This window comes from Leptonotus elevatus, chromosome 19, assembly GCF_054856555.1.
Source record: "Leptonotus elevatus isolate MCC_2025b chromosome 19, RoL_Lele_1.0, whole genome shotgun sequence".
NCBI lineage: Eukaryota > Metazoa > Chordata > Actinopteri > Syngnathiformes > Syngnathidae > Leptonotus > Leptonotus elevatus.
In genome coordinates, this window is record NC_141257.1 from 8,089,264 (window position 1) to 8,104,381 (window position 15,118).

A 15,118-nucleotide genomic window follows, 5' to 3' on the forward strand; every position below is an offset into this window, starting at 1 on the left:
CTCCAAATAACTACCATCCTAATTTGCTTTTGAAAACCTTTGGTTAAACTAATTAAAAACACACACGTGAGAATTCAATGTGTCAACAAATTAATAATTAGTGATTGCGCAATGGGGACCAGTGATAAACAGTGCAATTGCTCCATCTGGTGGACATCTGCAATGGTAGACAAACATTTAATTTATAAATGTTCTATAACACTAATCATTCGGTTCGTAACAAAAACAAATGAAACCTACTGTAAAAGATATTTATATTTCCGTGTGAGATAAAATCTTTTTTTTTACATGTATAGACTGGGTCAGAGTACATATCAGCGTGAATAATTAATCGGTGATAGCACACGGCTGTAATGTAGATCGTAGATAACAAAAAGTAAATATAAAGAGTTATGTAATACAATTATGTTTATTTAGTGTGATTAAGGCCATGAGCATTTCACTGATGTGCTAAATACGCATGATTCTTAGTTAGTTTTGCAGGTTAAAGCTACGCGTCAGTTTGTTTGAATCAACAAATACTGATATTCATATAAAGTATCCCAAACAATATTAGCGCGTTGATTTTGCTTATGTGGCAGTACGCTTGTAACGAACTCAGGAAGAAAACAAAACGTCATTAGTGGTCAAGCCTCGCGATGTCAGACGGGAGCGTTGTGATTGGTCCAGCAGGCCTGAGAAGAGGCGGTTTTATGGTCACGTGTGGGTCAGTTGCTACTTGCTTGGCATCTGGTACACAAACAGCAGCACTTGGAGCAAGAAGAACAAGAGGAACAAGATGAACAAGAAACAGCAACAAGAATGAAAACGAATGATAAAGGGCGTGTTTTGTAGTGTTGGAGGGGATTTTTGACGAAATGGCTGCCATACAGTGGCGGGGGGACTTTAGCCCCGCGGCGAGCCAGCTAGCTAGCCGTACAGTGATTTTACGCAATTAAGCTGGACCGGGTGAGTCTTAACATATACGTTTCTCCACTTTTCCCCATCATTCTTGATTATCTTCTGCTGTCCAATGACCGTGCCATGATTCGGCGAAAGTGTACGGCCCATGGTGCCAGGAGACGTGATAACGTCACGTTCACCACCCCCTGCACCTGACTTCAAAGATATATATATATATAAAAAAAAAAAAGCAGAACAGTTCATGTTTCACATCGATCACAAATGATGTCTGTGAATTCCAGTTTGCGTCCAGTATGAACGAAAAAGAAGCCAGCTGGTGAAAGGTGACAGGAGCCCCGGCTGGCAGCCGCCCCCTTCCGGTAGGAGGGCCAACAATGTCGCTTTCGGGGGCCCCTCCTGGCGCGCAGCTGCTTGCCAAATTTGCCAAACACGCAGCTGGCAGGGCGCACGTCCAGCTCAACCGGTGGCTGCACAGGAGCGGAGGTGACGAGTGCGACAAGATGGACCTGCTGGGGTGCGGCGGCGACGCGGCAGGCGAACCCGAGGCGGCGGGCGAGCTCGGCGGGGAGTCGCGGCACCCGTGTTTCGTCACCCCCTTCTGCCTGAAGAGCGCCCTCCTGGCGTGCGTCCTCACCGGTCTGTGCTTCTCCTCGGTGGCTCTGGTCCGCCAGCACCTGAAGGACCTCCTGCTATGGGTGGAGGGCCTGGACAGCCTGGCGGGGGCGTTGCTTTTTGTGGTGGGCTTCATCGGCGTGTCCTTCCCGTGCGGCTGGGGCTACATCGTGCTCAACGTGGCGGCCGGCTACCTGTACGGCTTCGTGCTGGGCATGGGGCTGGTGATGGTGGGCGTGCTGATCGGCACCTTCGTGGCGCACCTGGCGTGCAAGCGGCTGCTGACGGGTTGGGTGCTGCACAAGGTGGGCAGCAGCGAGCAGTTGAGCGCCGTCATCCGCGTGGTGGAGGGCGGCAGCGGACTCAAAGTCGTGGCCTTAGCGAGACTCACCCCCATTCCCTTTGGACTCCAAAATGCAGTTTTCTCTGTGAGTAACGCAAAAACGCACCCACGCCATTTACACTTCAACAACAATCGAGAACAATCGATTCATTGCTGAAATAGATGATAAAATGTTGTAATTTCCATCCCTTTATTAAAAACAGGACATTATCTCGAATTAACAGTGTAGATTAGAAAATAAATTCATCATTGAGTTTCTGGTTTGAAAATCGGCAAAAATGTTGATCCTTGTTTCCAAAGTAAAAGCAAATGTTTTCTTTTGATTCACAAAGATAATTAGTCTGTTTTCATGGAGGACAACCAAAATCGCAGAATATTTATTTTAGATTTGGAGAATTTCTATTAAAATTTAAAAAAAAAGTATCTAAATGATTTAGCGATTATCAAAATAATGATCAATTAATTTGATAATTGATTAGGTGCTGAATAATCAATTAATTGTTGCACTTCTGGATCTAAATCAATAAATCGGATAAAAGACATTTTTAATTTCCATTATGGTGTTTAAAAATAGGACATTATTTCAAATCGGCGGAGCAGGAAATGTACATATTGCAAATGTCTTAACTTAATGTCTTTCCTTTAAGGGAGAAAAAAAAATAGAAAATCGGATTTTTCCCAAAACATGGTGATTGTATATTGTTACCAAATCAATTGATTCTCAAATCATTATGGCTTAATCTTTTAAAAATGACAGTGTTATCTTTTGGAGGTTTATAACTTTATGTAAAGGACAAAATGCCGAAAATATTTGCGGTACTGGAGAATCCGAATGTCGCCAGAAGCTTCGAGGGCAACACTGCTGCCGTCATCGCGGTCTCCGATTTCAGCGCAATGTACAGCAGCACACTTACAGCATGCGCTTGTCTTTCATTTGTCCTTTTTTTTTTTTTTTTTTTTTTACTCTAAGCTGACTCCTGTAAATAAGCAATAACTCAAGTTCATATAGTAGCCACAAGATAGACAGAAGACGTGGCCTTTTGTTTTAGAGTTCTTTAGTTAAGATATTCATCGGTGGCAGGAAGGAGTTGGATTTCACTTGGCAAACATAAACATCTGCGACAGTGAATGAGTCGAAATTATGAGAATGATCCGAAATGGCGATAAGAAATGAAAATGTTGGGCCGAAATGAGAAATGCTGAAAGAAATAGTCAATTTAGTATTTTTTTTATTATTTTTATTTTTTTATGCTGTTCCTAGATAGCTGGTTCAGCACTCGGTACCGCTGTTTTCTTAAGATGGAACACAGCGGCAGCAGATACAAGGAAAATAGCAGAGGCCCAAGAATTGAACCCTGTGGAACGCCATACGTGTGAATTTATATTGCACATATTCATCCGGCCGCCTTATTTTTTTGTTCGACATAGGTAGAAGGGATTAGAACTAAATGTCTTGACCTCTGCCGAACCCCTGAGACCCACTGAACTCATTGGGTCTGATCAAACCCAGATTAACTCATTCACTGGCATTGACGGCTATAGACGTCAAAAATTAATTTGAACTATTTCTATTGGTTTCACTTTTTTTCCCATTTTTGTTAACAAGAGTATGGAAACCTAGAAAAAATTTATTGTACATTTAGAACAGATTTAAAATTTGTGATTAATCTTGAGTTTAAATACAAAATTCAACAAAAAAAATATGAAAAAATTAGAGGCGTCAGACGATTAATTTTTTTTTATTGTAATTAATCGCATGACTTCAATAGTTAACTCATGACTAATCACATTTTATATCTGTTCTAAATGTACAATACTTTTTTTTCTTCTAGGTTTTCATACGCTTGTTAACAAAAGTGGAAAAAAATGAAAGGCATTCGGAGCTGGCGGCTCCAAGGAGTCGACGCTCGGCCCTCGGGGAAGCGAGCGCGCTAACGACTCACTCGTCCAGTAATCACGCGCTGTCAACAATCGGGCTCGTTCACGTAGAAAAACAAGCACAACTTGTTTGTCCGCTCGGCTTGCTCGCTAGCCGGTCGGCATGCATGACGCGGCTCGAATATTTCACATCCTACTTGGAACCAACAGCCAGATGGAAAGCATTTTTTTCCCATTCCGCCTCGATGGGTTCTCTAGCTTCTTTTTGTCGCCATGCTTTTTGTTGCAGCCGGTGGGGAAAAAAAAAGCAAAAAAGCAAATTTGACTTGCATGCAGCATCACAGATGAATGCTTCTTCACCATGTTTGCTTTGAACTTTGGCAACCACTGATCTCAGAGCCTTACTGGCTTTATCTTCAATGTCTTCATTGAAGTCAGCCATTTTGTTTTGAGGGAGCCATTTTCGGTGAATTTCTCCAACTTGGTGTGATCAACTCCGTATTCCCATAAGGTACCTTTTTTTTCTTCTTTTTTTTTAAAGGGAGAAAAATTGAGATTCTTCCCGCGTTCTTGCCAAACAGGTCTTTTCACATTCCGTGCCTCGCACATCAACTTTGTTTGCCAAAAATTCAGAGAATGAGCCGGTTTCGAAAACAAAAGAAGACGACGAAGAGGGAGGGACTGGCTGGCACGCATGGCCATGTGAGAATAAATGCGCTTTGGCACATCGGGGCGTCTCGGAGCAATCGCGTGGCGCCTGCTCGACGCTATCAGCCGCAGTGCAGTCCAAGGTCGCGCACACACACACACACACACGTCATCATCATCACTTAATCAAGTCCCCCGCTCTTGGCTCGAGTTCAACCGATACGAGCTGGACTTTACCCGACATGTCATCACAGACCACATGCCTCTTTCACATTCCACCATTTTGTTCACCGACATCTTGGACGCTGTCACGCTTAAAAAAATCAATCAATTATTGGCCATTTTTGGGAAAAAGAAACGACAACGTGTTGAACTGTGTGTCAACTTCTGCTTCTTTGTCCTGCATGTCATTCCAACTCCATAAAAAAAACCGATTAGGCCTACTCCCGTTGTAGTATCGGGCAGGTTAAGGCCGGGTGCGAGTGCAACTAAGCCATATCTGCCATCTAGTGGTGAATGATGACATTACAACTAAATACAATACAATACAGTGGAACGTGTGATAGGGACAGAGACAGCCTGCAAATAGCAAACATTTGCATATGATTGACACACATGGAAAAAAAATTTGTAACCCCCCAAAAATCTACAATTTACATATTCCAAAAAAAAACAAAAACATAAAGAACCAAAAAATTACCACAAAAAAAATATAAGGATGTTGTAGAGCCACAATTAGTCCACTTTAGTAGATGAAGCATAAATAAATTAAAAAATGTTTTTTAATTTTTATTTGTATTTTTTAATTAAAGGTCAGTTGCCAATCCCTGTTTTAGTTGTCACATTTGTTTAAAAGGTGAATTTTACATACCAGCTGGGCAAGACCCTCTTTTAAAAAAACATACTTGGTGATAGGACTGCACGATATTTGAAAATCATGCAATATAGTTGCTGAATATAGCGAATATCGATATTATTGCGATATTTAACACGCACCTCAAGAATTTTTTATTTTTTTTCATGCAGCAAAATAAGCAAACCCAATATATTCTTAGTTAATTGTAATTACCTCTCGATAATGTTCAACTATTGGATGGCGGTGCACGTTTTAGTTCGCTTGTGTGTTTTTGCAGATCACAGACGTGTCCTTGCCAAACTACTTGGTGGCGTCGTCGGTGGGCTTGCTGCCCACCCAGCTGCTCAACTCCTACCTGGGCAGCACGCTGCGCACCATGGAGGACGTCATCGCCGAGCAGAGCGTCAGCGGATACTTCGTCTTCGGTCTGCAGGTCGGTCCGAGTCGCACAAAAAAACCGAACTCACCTTATAATATTTGACATGCCAAGTTAAAATACTTTTACAAGGATTCATTTTAGTGCCCGTTTTCACTCTGCCGCTGTCGAGGAATTGTTTGTCAGTCACGTTTGCCATCAAATTGAAAACCGCAATAATCAACGTCAGTTAGCTTAATGCTAACATACAATGAGAAATGCCATAGATAGGCTAATGGAAATTAGCATTGGTGTTACTGTACAATATTGCTTCCTTGAATCTGTCGCTACCGTGAATTCCCGATGATGTCACGGCACTGCCGGTTAATCCAGTAACATAGAGCAACGCCCAACGGACAAAACGCACAAACGTGTCACAAATGTTTCCTTTTGTGTTGGTCGTCACGCCACTCACAAAGTCCAAATAAGCCGCAGGTCTTAACGGAAATGTGTCTCTTTCGGATTTGTGTTGAATGAACATGTGGCAAGTCTTTCTGGAGTTTTGCAAATTTTCCTGAAATTCACATTTTTTTAAATTTTTTAATTCTCGTGCTAAGAAACAAAGTCTGATTTGAGAAGCTTCATTTAGGCAAAATTAGTACTTTGACACCATCTTTTGGCATCTACGGGCAATTATAGGCCAATTTTAAACAAGCAAATTTATCAAATCGGGTATTGTACAGTGATTATAATAAGTCTACACCCCCCCTTTTAAATACTAACTTTTGTGATATAAAAAAAAGATTTTTTTTTTCTCCAAACCATTAATTTTACTTTTAAACTCCACAATTCATTTGCAAAAAAATAAAAATAATTTCATGCGCGGAAGTAAAAACTGTTTGCAAATGTGTTCACACCCCCTTATAACTGGATTGTTTCCCGAATGAACCATTCACATTCAGAAATGCATAAATGGGCGTCGGCACACACCTGCCGCCATTAAGTGCCCCCAATTAACCCCAGATGAAGTTCAGGTGTTCTAGTAGGCTTTCCATTTCCAGTAAAACAAAAACAACCTTTTTTTACGTTTGTACTTTGGTTTACTTTTATTAATTCTAAGTGCAAGTTTTTGAATAAGTGCTTTGACGCCCTATTGGCAGATCGTGATCAGCATCGGCCTGATGTTCTACGTGGTGCACCGCGCTCAAGTGGAGCTCAACGCCGCCATCGCCGCCTGCCAGATGGAGCTGCGATCTTCGCACATGAACGGTTTGTCTTCCTCGTCCTCGTCGGCCAACCACGGCGGATTCACGTACTGCGGCAAACGGACGGCGGCGTCCATCGTCAACGTGGTGTGACCTCGGACGCCGCCAACACGGGACAATCGCATTGGACTGCGCACCTGCGGCAAGACATGCACGTTCCTTTTTTTTTTTTTTTACGGACTTAACGATTAAGGGACCTCAAGAGATGTCAATGAAATAACACTTTGAATGTCAACTTGATTTGTTTTTAGTGTCAAACGAATGGCCACCTATGCACCTTCTTTCCTACGACGTCGGGTTCGCGTTGTCAACTGGAAACAAAACGAAACAACAATAATATTACTAAATCATAAATAATAAGGGCATTGTTCATATTTTGTGATTTTGTAGTTGAGTGCTTTTGAGTTCAAGTGTCTTACTTTTTGGGACGGTGACTCTCCGATTGGTTGAGACGGAAAACTCAGGAATGTTGGAAGCGCGTGGAGAAAAAACGTTCCCGTCAGTTATTAACGTAAAAAAAAACAATGAGATTCCTTAACTTTTTTGTAGAGTGCAGTTCATTCCGGAATGTTGGCGGGAAAGTCGGAAGCTAAGCTAAAAACACACAATGAAGAGGATTTTTTTTTCTTTTTTTACATGCCTTGTTTATTATTTTATAAATATCAGCACGCGACTGAAAACTACGAATTCATACGAGGATATAGTCAAAGAACGTATTACAAGAATAAAGTCTTACGGGGAAAAAGTTGTAGCTTTACGAGGAAGTTTACAGGCCTCGCTACACTAATGTTGCGAAAGGCTAAAGTCATTATATGAGAATAGTCATAAATTTACGAGGACAAAAGTCGGAATATTACAAAAAATGAAGTCGAAAAGTTACAGGAAAACTTGCAATTTTTGAGAATAAAGTTAAGTTGGGGGGGGGGGGGGGAAGTAATAAAGTCATTGTTTTACAGGGCAATTTAAGGGCTGAACTGAAATGTTGATTATTATGAGATTAATTTGACAAAAGTAATAGTGCAAGAACACAGTTGTGGTTTTAGTTGACTCTTATGAGCTAACCGTCAATCAAACTTGTTAATTGACGAGGACAAGGATAGTAAGTACTATTACAATTTGTGCATTCACACTTTGGTAAAGTATTTAGAGAAAAAGTCAAAAAATTTATTTTTTTCTAATTGGAAAAAAAAAAGTCCCACTTTGTTATCCAGATTGCAAGGTGTTCTCTGACTTTTTATTTCAGTTTCACCCCAATATTGTTTCTTCGGGGGCGGGGGGGCTGGAAATAACTTTGCGTTTACCTCAAAACCTTCACATCTCTTTTCTTTCTTTATTTTGTGGTACTTCCCTGACAACAAGCTGACAATCAACAGGGGCACTAAAAAATAAACAATGAATGTGCAAATAAGCCCCCCCCCCCTTCAGTTATCATATTTTGATGTTATCGCAAAGTGTTGTGTAAAACACACAAGGGCTCCTCCATGATATCGTCTTTCATTTTGATGCTTTTATTTATTTGATCGCTCGCTGGTTGAAGGGGCCCCTCCTGTCTTGACTTTAGCAATAATATTTGCATAGCCTCATGCAAAACAAACGTGTGACATTTATTTTATGAAACGAATTAGGCAGGGTGTGCACATTCCCGAGTTTGCGTCGCAGCGTCCCGCTGCCTCATGAATATTGATGAGCTGTGTGATGATGTCACCACAACTTGATTGGCATGCACAAAAAACATGTATTAATGATTTTTATCATTTTTTTTTTACCTACAAGCTCAGACATTTCTGAGAGAGTATTTGATTTTTGGTAGTATTAATTGATGCAAAAAAAAAAAAAAGTGGTGGGGACTGTATGACATTAGTGGTAGTTATGCAACAAGTGACTCAAAGGGAAGACAACGCTTCCCCGGTCGGTATTAAGTGCATTACTGTACACACACACACGTGCTGTATTTTCTTATACACATACAATTTGACAGTGCATAAATATATACACAGTACTTACATGCATATGTGGCAGATATTTATGCACAGCGTGACACTTTGTTCAGTGTTATTTATGAGACAGACAGAAAGAATAAAATCGCTTTTATTACACCCTGCTTGACTATTTTTGTTCCTCACATGCACTCAATAATATATTTGGAACCTACAGAGACATCATGAAAGAAGAAAAATTATGAAAATTTTTTAATTTATAAGTGGAATTTTTAAAGTTAATTTATGCAACAATTTATTTATTTATTTACAACATAAGATTTTATAATTAAAAAATGAGTGTTTTTGGAGAAAAAGTTAAAATTGTAAGGAAAAAATAAATTGTGGAAAAAAGCTGGAATTTAGCAAAGTTTAAATTTTGCCCATATTACAAAAAATAGAAATAAATTGTGTGATAAAAACGTGTAATTTTGTAATTTTTTTAAACATAGACATCCGCTGTCACGTTAAAGGATAATTTATGGTCAAAAAAAGTGATTAATCTGCATTAATTTATGATTAATGCGATAATTTTTTGTGATTTATTTATCAGTTAACGCTTTGACAGAACTAGAAAAAACACAATTTCAGAAAAAAACTCAAGAAACTCATTTGAGAAAAAAATGAGAACATTAATTTATTAAGCATTTTTTAAATTTAAAAATATTGATAAAACAAACAAAAGAATTCTGCTTAAATTAAAAAATAACCCTTAAACAATTTAATTTCAGAGCCCTTGAGAGTTTGCCCAACTGTTTCAGCAGGGTAACAAGATGGTGTCCATATGTCAGTTGACCAATCGTAGAGTACACTGTGATTGGTCAAGTGCTGGTCACATGACATACAGACACCATCTTGTGACCCTGCTTAAACAGAGTTGGCCAAACTATCAACGAATCTCTTTAATTTGAAACACTGACGCCCTCAGGTGGTCGTACGTTAATGCAACCTTTAACTTGTGGGGGGCAACATTTGTTTTAACATTCATGAATACATTAATTATGTAAAAAGCAGCTAAACAAAGTCAATTTTTTTTGGTTTGTTATGCGTGTGCGTCGTCATCGGCGGCGGCGGCGGCGGCGGCGAAGCTGCAGTAGATCCCCCAGTGGTCGCTGGTGAAGCGGCCGCAGTCCAGCTTCTCCAAGCCCACCAGCGCCATGTGGTCGGGCGCCAGGCGGGGCGCGCGGGGCCGGCCGGCCGGACGCAGGAACACGCGGTCGAAGCGGCAGCGGCTGACGTAGGAGACGCTCTTGTTGGAGTTGGCGCGGGTATCCCACGTGTAGCGGCAGTGCTCCTGGCGCCCCAGACGCTCCCACACGTCGCAGACGGCGGGCGGCAGGCCCACCGCCGCCACCTCGCTGTCGCGCAGGTTGGTGTCGCCGGCGAACAGCACGTTGACGTCATCGGGCGCCTCGCGCATCCGCCGCGTCACCTCGCGCAGCTGCTTCATGCGCTCGCCCGATTGGCCCTTGCAGCTCTCCAGGTGGGACGTCATCAGACATACCTTCACGTCCCGCAGCGTCACCTAAAGGGCAAGGAAAAGTCAAGTCTTCATTTTGACATTTTCTTTCTTCTGTAATGACTAAAACTGTTTTGTCCCCTCAAAAACGTTCTCTCTTGTGGAAAGACGGGTCAAACTTTTGTGTGTGCGTGTGTTATCCAAGGAAAAAATTGCATTTTGGGGGAAATTAATGACCAAAACTCAAGTTTTCCACCTAAAATAAACATGTTCTCTCTTCTGGAATAATGAAACTAACTTTTTTTGTTGCTGCAAATTTAACTCTTTCTTCTGAAAGTCTCAAAAGACTAATTTTTTTCTAAAATAAAAAAAACTAATTTTTTGGGGAGGGTAAAATTAAAAGTTTATGACAAAACATTTTTGGGGACAAAATTAACATTTTCTTCTTAATTAAATGACTTATAAAAAATGTGTAAGATGAAAATGTGCTCCCTTGTGGAATGCTTTAAAAAAACAACAATATTTTTCTCTGAAATTAAGGAACATTTTTAATTTGTTTTTGTAAAATTACCATTTTCTCAATTTTTTTGGTAAAATTAACTTTAACCATAATTAGAAAAAATATATTTATTTTATTAAAATGAAAAAAATCTCACTTTTTTTGTAAATGAACATTTTCATTCTTGTGACTGACAAACATGTTCAATTCGTTTGTAAAATGACAAAATATTTATTTTTGTAAAATTTACATTTCTTTTGAAAGGTCAAATTTGTCTTTTTTTTTTTTTCTTTTTTTTACAAAAACAAACTAAATTAGCTAATTTTTCTGTAAAATTTGCATTTTCTTAGTAATGGCATTTCTCAAATATTTGGTAAAATTACTATTTTCTTGCTTGTGCGATAAAAAAAATGTTTTCCTGTAAAAATGATCATTTTCTTGCAAAATCAAGTTGTTTTTTTTAAATATAATTCTCTTTTTTTTAATGAAAAAATTATTTCAAAAAATACTGTCTTGTTAAGGATTGCCATCTAATTCAATGTACCTGCGCCACGAGCAGGTTCCTCATCATCCGAGTGGTGGGATAAGCCACGATTTGGCTTTCCAGCAGCTTGACACGCGTCTTTTTCAGCATCATGCCGGTGAAGTAGCCGTCTTCGCTGCCTGCCCAAAAACAGATTTCCAAGATGGCCGCGCCCATAAAAGCAGGTAAATACAACCTCGAAAGTTGACCTTCAAAGATTGATAGAAGTCTGCAAAAGTAAGTAGTGCTTGCATTTGAAATGTAGTTTTAAATTAATCTGAGGAAAATAAAAATTTAATTTAAAAATATTACCGTTTTACTTAATAGACATATGAATTTCCATAATGCATATCACCTTGTATGATCGTGTAGCTGACGGCGCGTTTTTTCAAATACTGCACATATGGTGGGATGAGCTCCTGCAGAAACACCACGTCAGGAGTGTATCTACATGAAGGGAAAAAATAAAAATTAAAAATGTGTCAAACACAACAACAAATGAAGTATCCGTCAAAAATGTCTTACAGTGCCAAGTAGGAGCACAAGCCTCTGGCGCGCTCGGCCAGGTTCTCCGTGTCCAGACCGTCCACGTTCCAGGTGATCAATGTCAGTCCCGAGCCGCCGCCGTCCTCCTCGGAGGGTTGATGCGAAGAGCCGGGGCTGTCTACGGTTAAGTCGATTCTGCAATTCATGCAATGCCAATCGCGTGGTAAGATATCAAGGTGCTTTTCACATAAAAAATTCAAGCAAAAAAATAAGGTATAGATATTTTTTTCATGTAAAATTTCTAACAGTCTCTTGATGTACAACATATTTTCTGTTATGTTCTTTTTTTTTTCTGTTTGTCAAAATAATTCAACTTAAATAAAACATTTTTCCTGAAGAAAAAAATAATCTAAAATATTATTTTAATTTAAAAAAAATTATGAAAATGTCCCCTTTCAAGTGAGTTCTCCCAGTAAATTTTATTTATTCCATAGTAAGATTTCAAAATGTAACTTAAAAAATAAAATAACATCTATAATTTTTTTTAAATAATTGTAAAAGAATATCAGAAAATTCATTTTTTAAAATTTTAATACGTATTCCCACATTAAAAAAACACACTTTAAAATCAAGTATTTTCCCCATCACAGTTTTTTATTATTATTATTATTTGATTTTTTTGCGATTATGAGTCCTTCTCTTTCTGTAAACCAACTCATTAAATTTAAGAAATAATTTGTAGGTAAACGTTATTAAAAAATTGAAAACATGCTATTAATTTTACTAAGTAGAGTTCAAAATACATGATCCATTCGTTATTACAGTTGCAATATTTTACAAGTACTACGTCTAATATGATGTATATTGTACAGGAATGTTATTTGGAATTTATACGATTCTAACCGTATTGACCTTGTTGCGGGAGCTTTTTCCTCCACTTTTTGTTTCTTGGTTGGAGCCTCGTGTTCTGAAATCCACTCTTCTTCGAACACTTTCTCCATGTCGGCCTCGAAGAAAGAGTTCAACGCTCTCTGGATGAGGAAGGTGAACGCAAAATAAGTCGTTTGAGTGAACAAAATCAGAAAATGCTCATTAAAACGTGAACCTCCGTGTTCCAGTCGTTCTCCGCCAGGTAGCATTGAGCCACGCCGCTATCGGTGCCCGCCAAGCCGGCAAACTCCTCGCACAAACGAGTTCGGCTCTCTTCCATGTCCCCTGCGTCTGACGTCGAAGCCATACTGCTAAAACTTCACTTTTCTCTCATTAAAAAAATGTTTTTTAAAGATAAAATATATCTCCACTTTCAAGTCCGTGCCTCCAACATTCGCCTTGTTGTTTATAATAGTGTATGCGTGTCTCGGTGAAATACGTCCGGGTGTTTTTAGCTTAGCTTCCCAGCGCGAATGTCAGTAGCATTCAAGATTGAAATCTTGATTAATTCTGAAAAAAATGTATTGTTAATTCTTTATTGTTTTAGTAATACTATGTTTACTCTTTTATCATATATGATATATTGTTTTTGTCAATATGGCCAACTTCCTAGTCATGTTTCGGTCCGGAAATGTTCGACCCATGAACAACATCCGGATTTAATTTGACATTGCCAGTAGTTTTTCTCATTTCTTTAACATGGCGTCGCAGTCTTTAAATACAATCAAACAAATGATTCGAATTATGAAAGACAGGCCAGGCTTCGATAGAGTCCTAAGCAAGGTGAATATTTTGTCATTTCAAGAGCAATGGGACTATTTCACTCGACTGTCCAGAAGTTTAGCCGCGGCGGGTCGGGGTTAATGTCTTCCGGTTTGTATTTTGGTAAGGTGGAGGTGGTGGCTGCGGCGCCGGGCAAGGTGGTGTGCGAGATGAAAGTGGCGGAGGAGCACACCAACGGCTTCGGGACGCTGCACGGCGGCCTCACCGCCACCCTGGTGGACGTCATCTCCACCATGGCTATCATGTATAGCGACAGGGGATCGCCGGGGGTCAGCGTCGACATGAATATCAGGTAAGATGCTCATGGACCCTTCATCAGCTCGTTTCTACGTTTTGGCTGTTGAAGGTATTATTTTAATGCATTATCCAAAACAAGCACACACACAAAAAAAAAAAATCGATGTCTTAATTTGCTGTTTTTTTACCTTCATCTTTGTCTTAAATGTGACATTTTAGTATCATAAAATGTTTAAAAAGTCAATTATATTTTTATCATGCAATTCAACATTTATTTCCTCCTACATTTTCCATTTTTTCGTCTTTTCCCCCCTCATGAATAGTATTCACATTTAATAAAATAGATTTCTTTACTCCAATTATTTTCTTTCGTAAAATGTATTTTTAATCACCTCCCTTTTTTTCCTCATTCCTTTTATAACATTTTTTTGCTTGAAAACTGAATTTCTTACACAAGTTTTGTTGTGGTAAAACTATTTCTTTTAATTCGTGTTATTCTTGTGATTTTTTTTAATCAGAACCCCCCCCCCCCCCCCCCGAAATTTTTCATCAAACATTCAATTTATTTTTGTAATTGTCATTTTTGGGATAATTAGTCAAATGCAATTTTACCTTTTTTTTAAATGTATAAAATCTAAATCGAATGTTCCTTCAAAAATTACCTTTTTTCTCATGAAGTTTCCTTTTTCCCTCAAACTTATATTTCTTTCAATGTAAAATAGTTTGTGTAAAATTACTGTTTGTCACATAATTTTTACTTGTTCAAAATGTTTACTAAGTTTGTGACAAATATTAAAATTAACAGTAATCATTTTTCATGTAAAATGAATTAGTCATTACATTAATATTTTTCTCAATATATATTTTTAAAATGTGGTAAAATTCTTCTCTGGAGTTGTAAAAACCTTCCTGTAAAACTAGCCATTTTCTTTTTCTGTGCAGCTACGTGAACGCAGCCAAACTGGGCGAGGACGTGCTGATTACGGCTCAAGTGCTGAAGGAAGGCCGCACATTGGCCTTCTCCACAGTGGACTTGACCAACAAGGCTACTGGAAAGTTGATCGCGCAGGGACGACATACCAAACACCTCGGCAGCAGTTAAGGGTGCAGGCATGCCCACGTTCGCTTTTCTGTTCATTGCCAGCAGAACATGTATGACAACGTCACCATATTTTGCCTTCGTTCTCATATTAAAACATTTGTTTCACTCATTTAAAAAATACACATTTTTTCCACTCCATAAACATCATCCTCTAATTTACAAGCTCCGATTTTTGGTTACACTTCCATTTGGTCTCATCTCGGATTTTCACATGGCAGGCCTAGTTGTAAATGATTGTGCAATAATAAAGAAGTGGAGTCAAG

The 15,118-nt window shown here is 39.1% G+C and overlaps 3 protein-coding genes across 3 annotated transcripts; 2 read left to right on the forward strand and 1 right to left on the reverse strand.

The window, feature by feature from the left end:
- The first annotated feature begins 701 nt into the window (after positions 1-701).
- tmem64 (transmembrane protein 64) lies at positions 702-8,956 on the forward strand. The gene is made up of 4 exons (XM_086063008.1): positions 702-948; positions 1,185-1,943; positions 5,518-5,673; positions 6,756-8,956. Exons 2-4 carry the CDS (start codon positions 1,278-1,280, stop codon positions 6,951-6,953), a joined length of 1,020 nt encoding a protein of 339 aa, XP_085919134.1. The 5' UTR covers positions 702-948; positions 1,185-1,277; the 3' UTR covers positions 6,954-8,956.
- A 488-nt stretch (positions 8,957-9,444) lies between these two features.
- tdp2b (tyrosyl-DNA phosphodiesterase 2b) lies at positions 9,445-13,163 on the reverse strand. Its single transcript, XM_086063007.1, has 6 exons — positions 12,909-13,163; positions 12,716-12,834; positions 11,843-11,998; positions 11,673-11,764; positions 11,339-11,457; positions 9,445-10,361 (listed from the first exon to the last, which is right to left on the reverse strand). Exons 1-6 carry the CDS (start codon positions 13,038-13,040, stop codon positions 9,879-9,881), a joined length of 1,101 nt encoding a protein of 366 aa, XP_085919133.1. The 5' UTR covers positions 13,041-13,163; the 3' UTR covers positions 9,445-9,878.
- Positions 13,164-13,372: 209 nt separating this feature from the next.
- Positions 13,373-15,117, forward strand: acot13 (acyl-CoA thioesterase 13). Its single transcript, XM_086063510.1, has 3 exons — positions 13,373-13,516; positions 13,624-13,808; positions 14,696-15,117. Exons 1-3 carry the CDS (start codon positions 13,433-13,435, stop codon positions 14,853-14,855), a joined length of 429 nt encoding a protein of 142 aa, XP_085919636.1. The 5' UTR covers positions 13,373-13,432; the 3' UTR covers positions 14,856-15,117.
- Position 15,118: the final 1 nt, after the last annotated feature.

Coding starts and splice junctions, on each gene's coding strand:
- acot13 (XM_086063510.1), top strand. CDS start 13,433: ATGGCGTCGCAGTCTTTAAATACAATCAAACAAATGATTCGAATTATG. Junction 13,517..13,623: donor TCGATAGAGTCCTAAGCAAG/GTGAATATTTTG, acceptor TATTTTGGTAAG/GTGGAGGTGGTGGCTGCGGC. Junction 13,809..14,695: donor AGCGTCGACATGAATATCAG/GTAAGATGCTCA, acceptor TTTTCTGTGCAG/CTACGTGAACGCAGCCAAAC.
- tdp2b (XM_086063007.1), bottom strand. CDS start 13,040: ATGGCTTCGACGTCAGACGCAGGGGACATGGAAGAGAGCCGAACTCGT. Junction 11,999..12,715: donor GAAAAAGCTCCCGCAACAAG/GTCAATACGGTT, acceptor CATGAATTGCAG/AATCGACTTAACCGTAGACA. Junction 10,362..11,338: donor GGAACCTGCTCGTGGCGCAG/GTACATTGAATT, acceptor CTTGCCCTTTAG/GTGACGCTGCGGGACGTGAA.
- tmem64 (XM_086063008.1), top strand. CDS start 1,278: ATGTCGCTTTCGGGGGCCCCTCCTGGCGCGCAGCTGCTTGCCAAATTT. Junction 1,944..5,517: donor TCCAAAATGCAGTTTTCTCT/GTGAGTAACGCA, acceptor GTGTTTTTGCAG/ATCACAGACGTGTCCTTGCC. Junction 5,674..6,755: donor ACTTCGTCTTCGGTCTGCAG/GTCGGTCCGAGT, acceptor CCCTATTGGCAG/ATCGTGATCAGCATCGGCCT.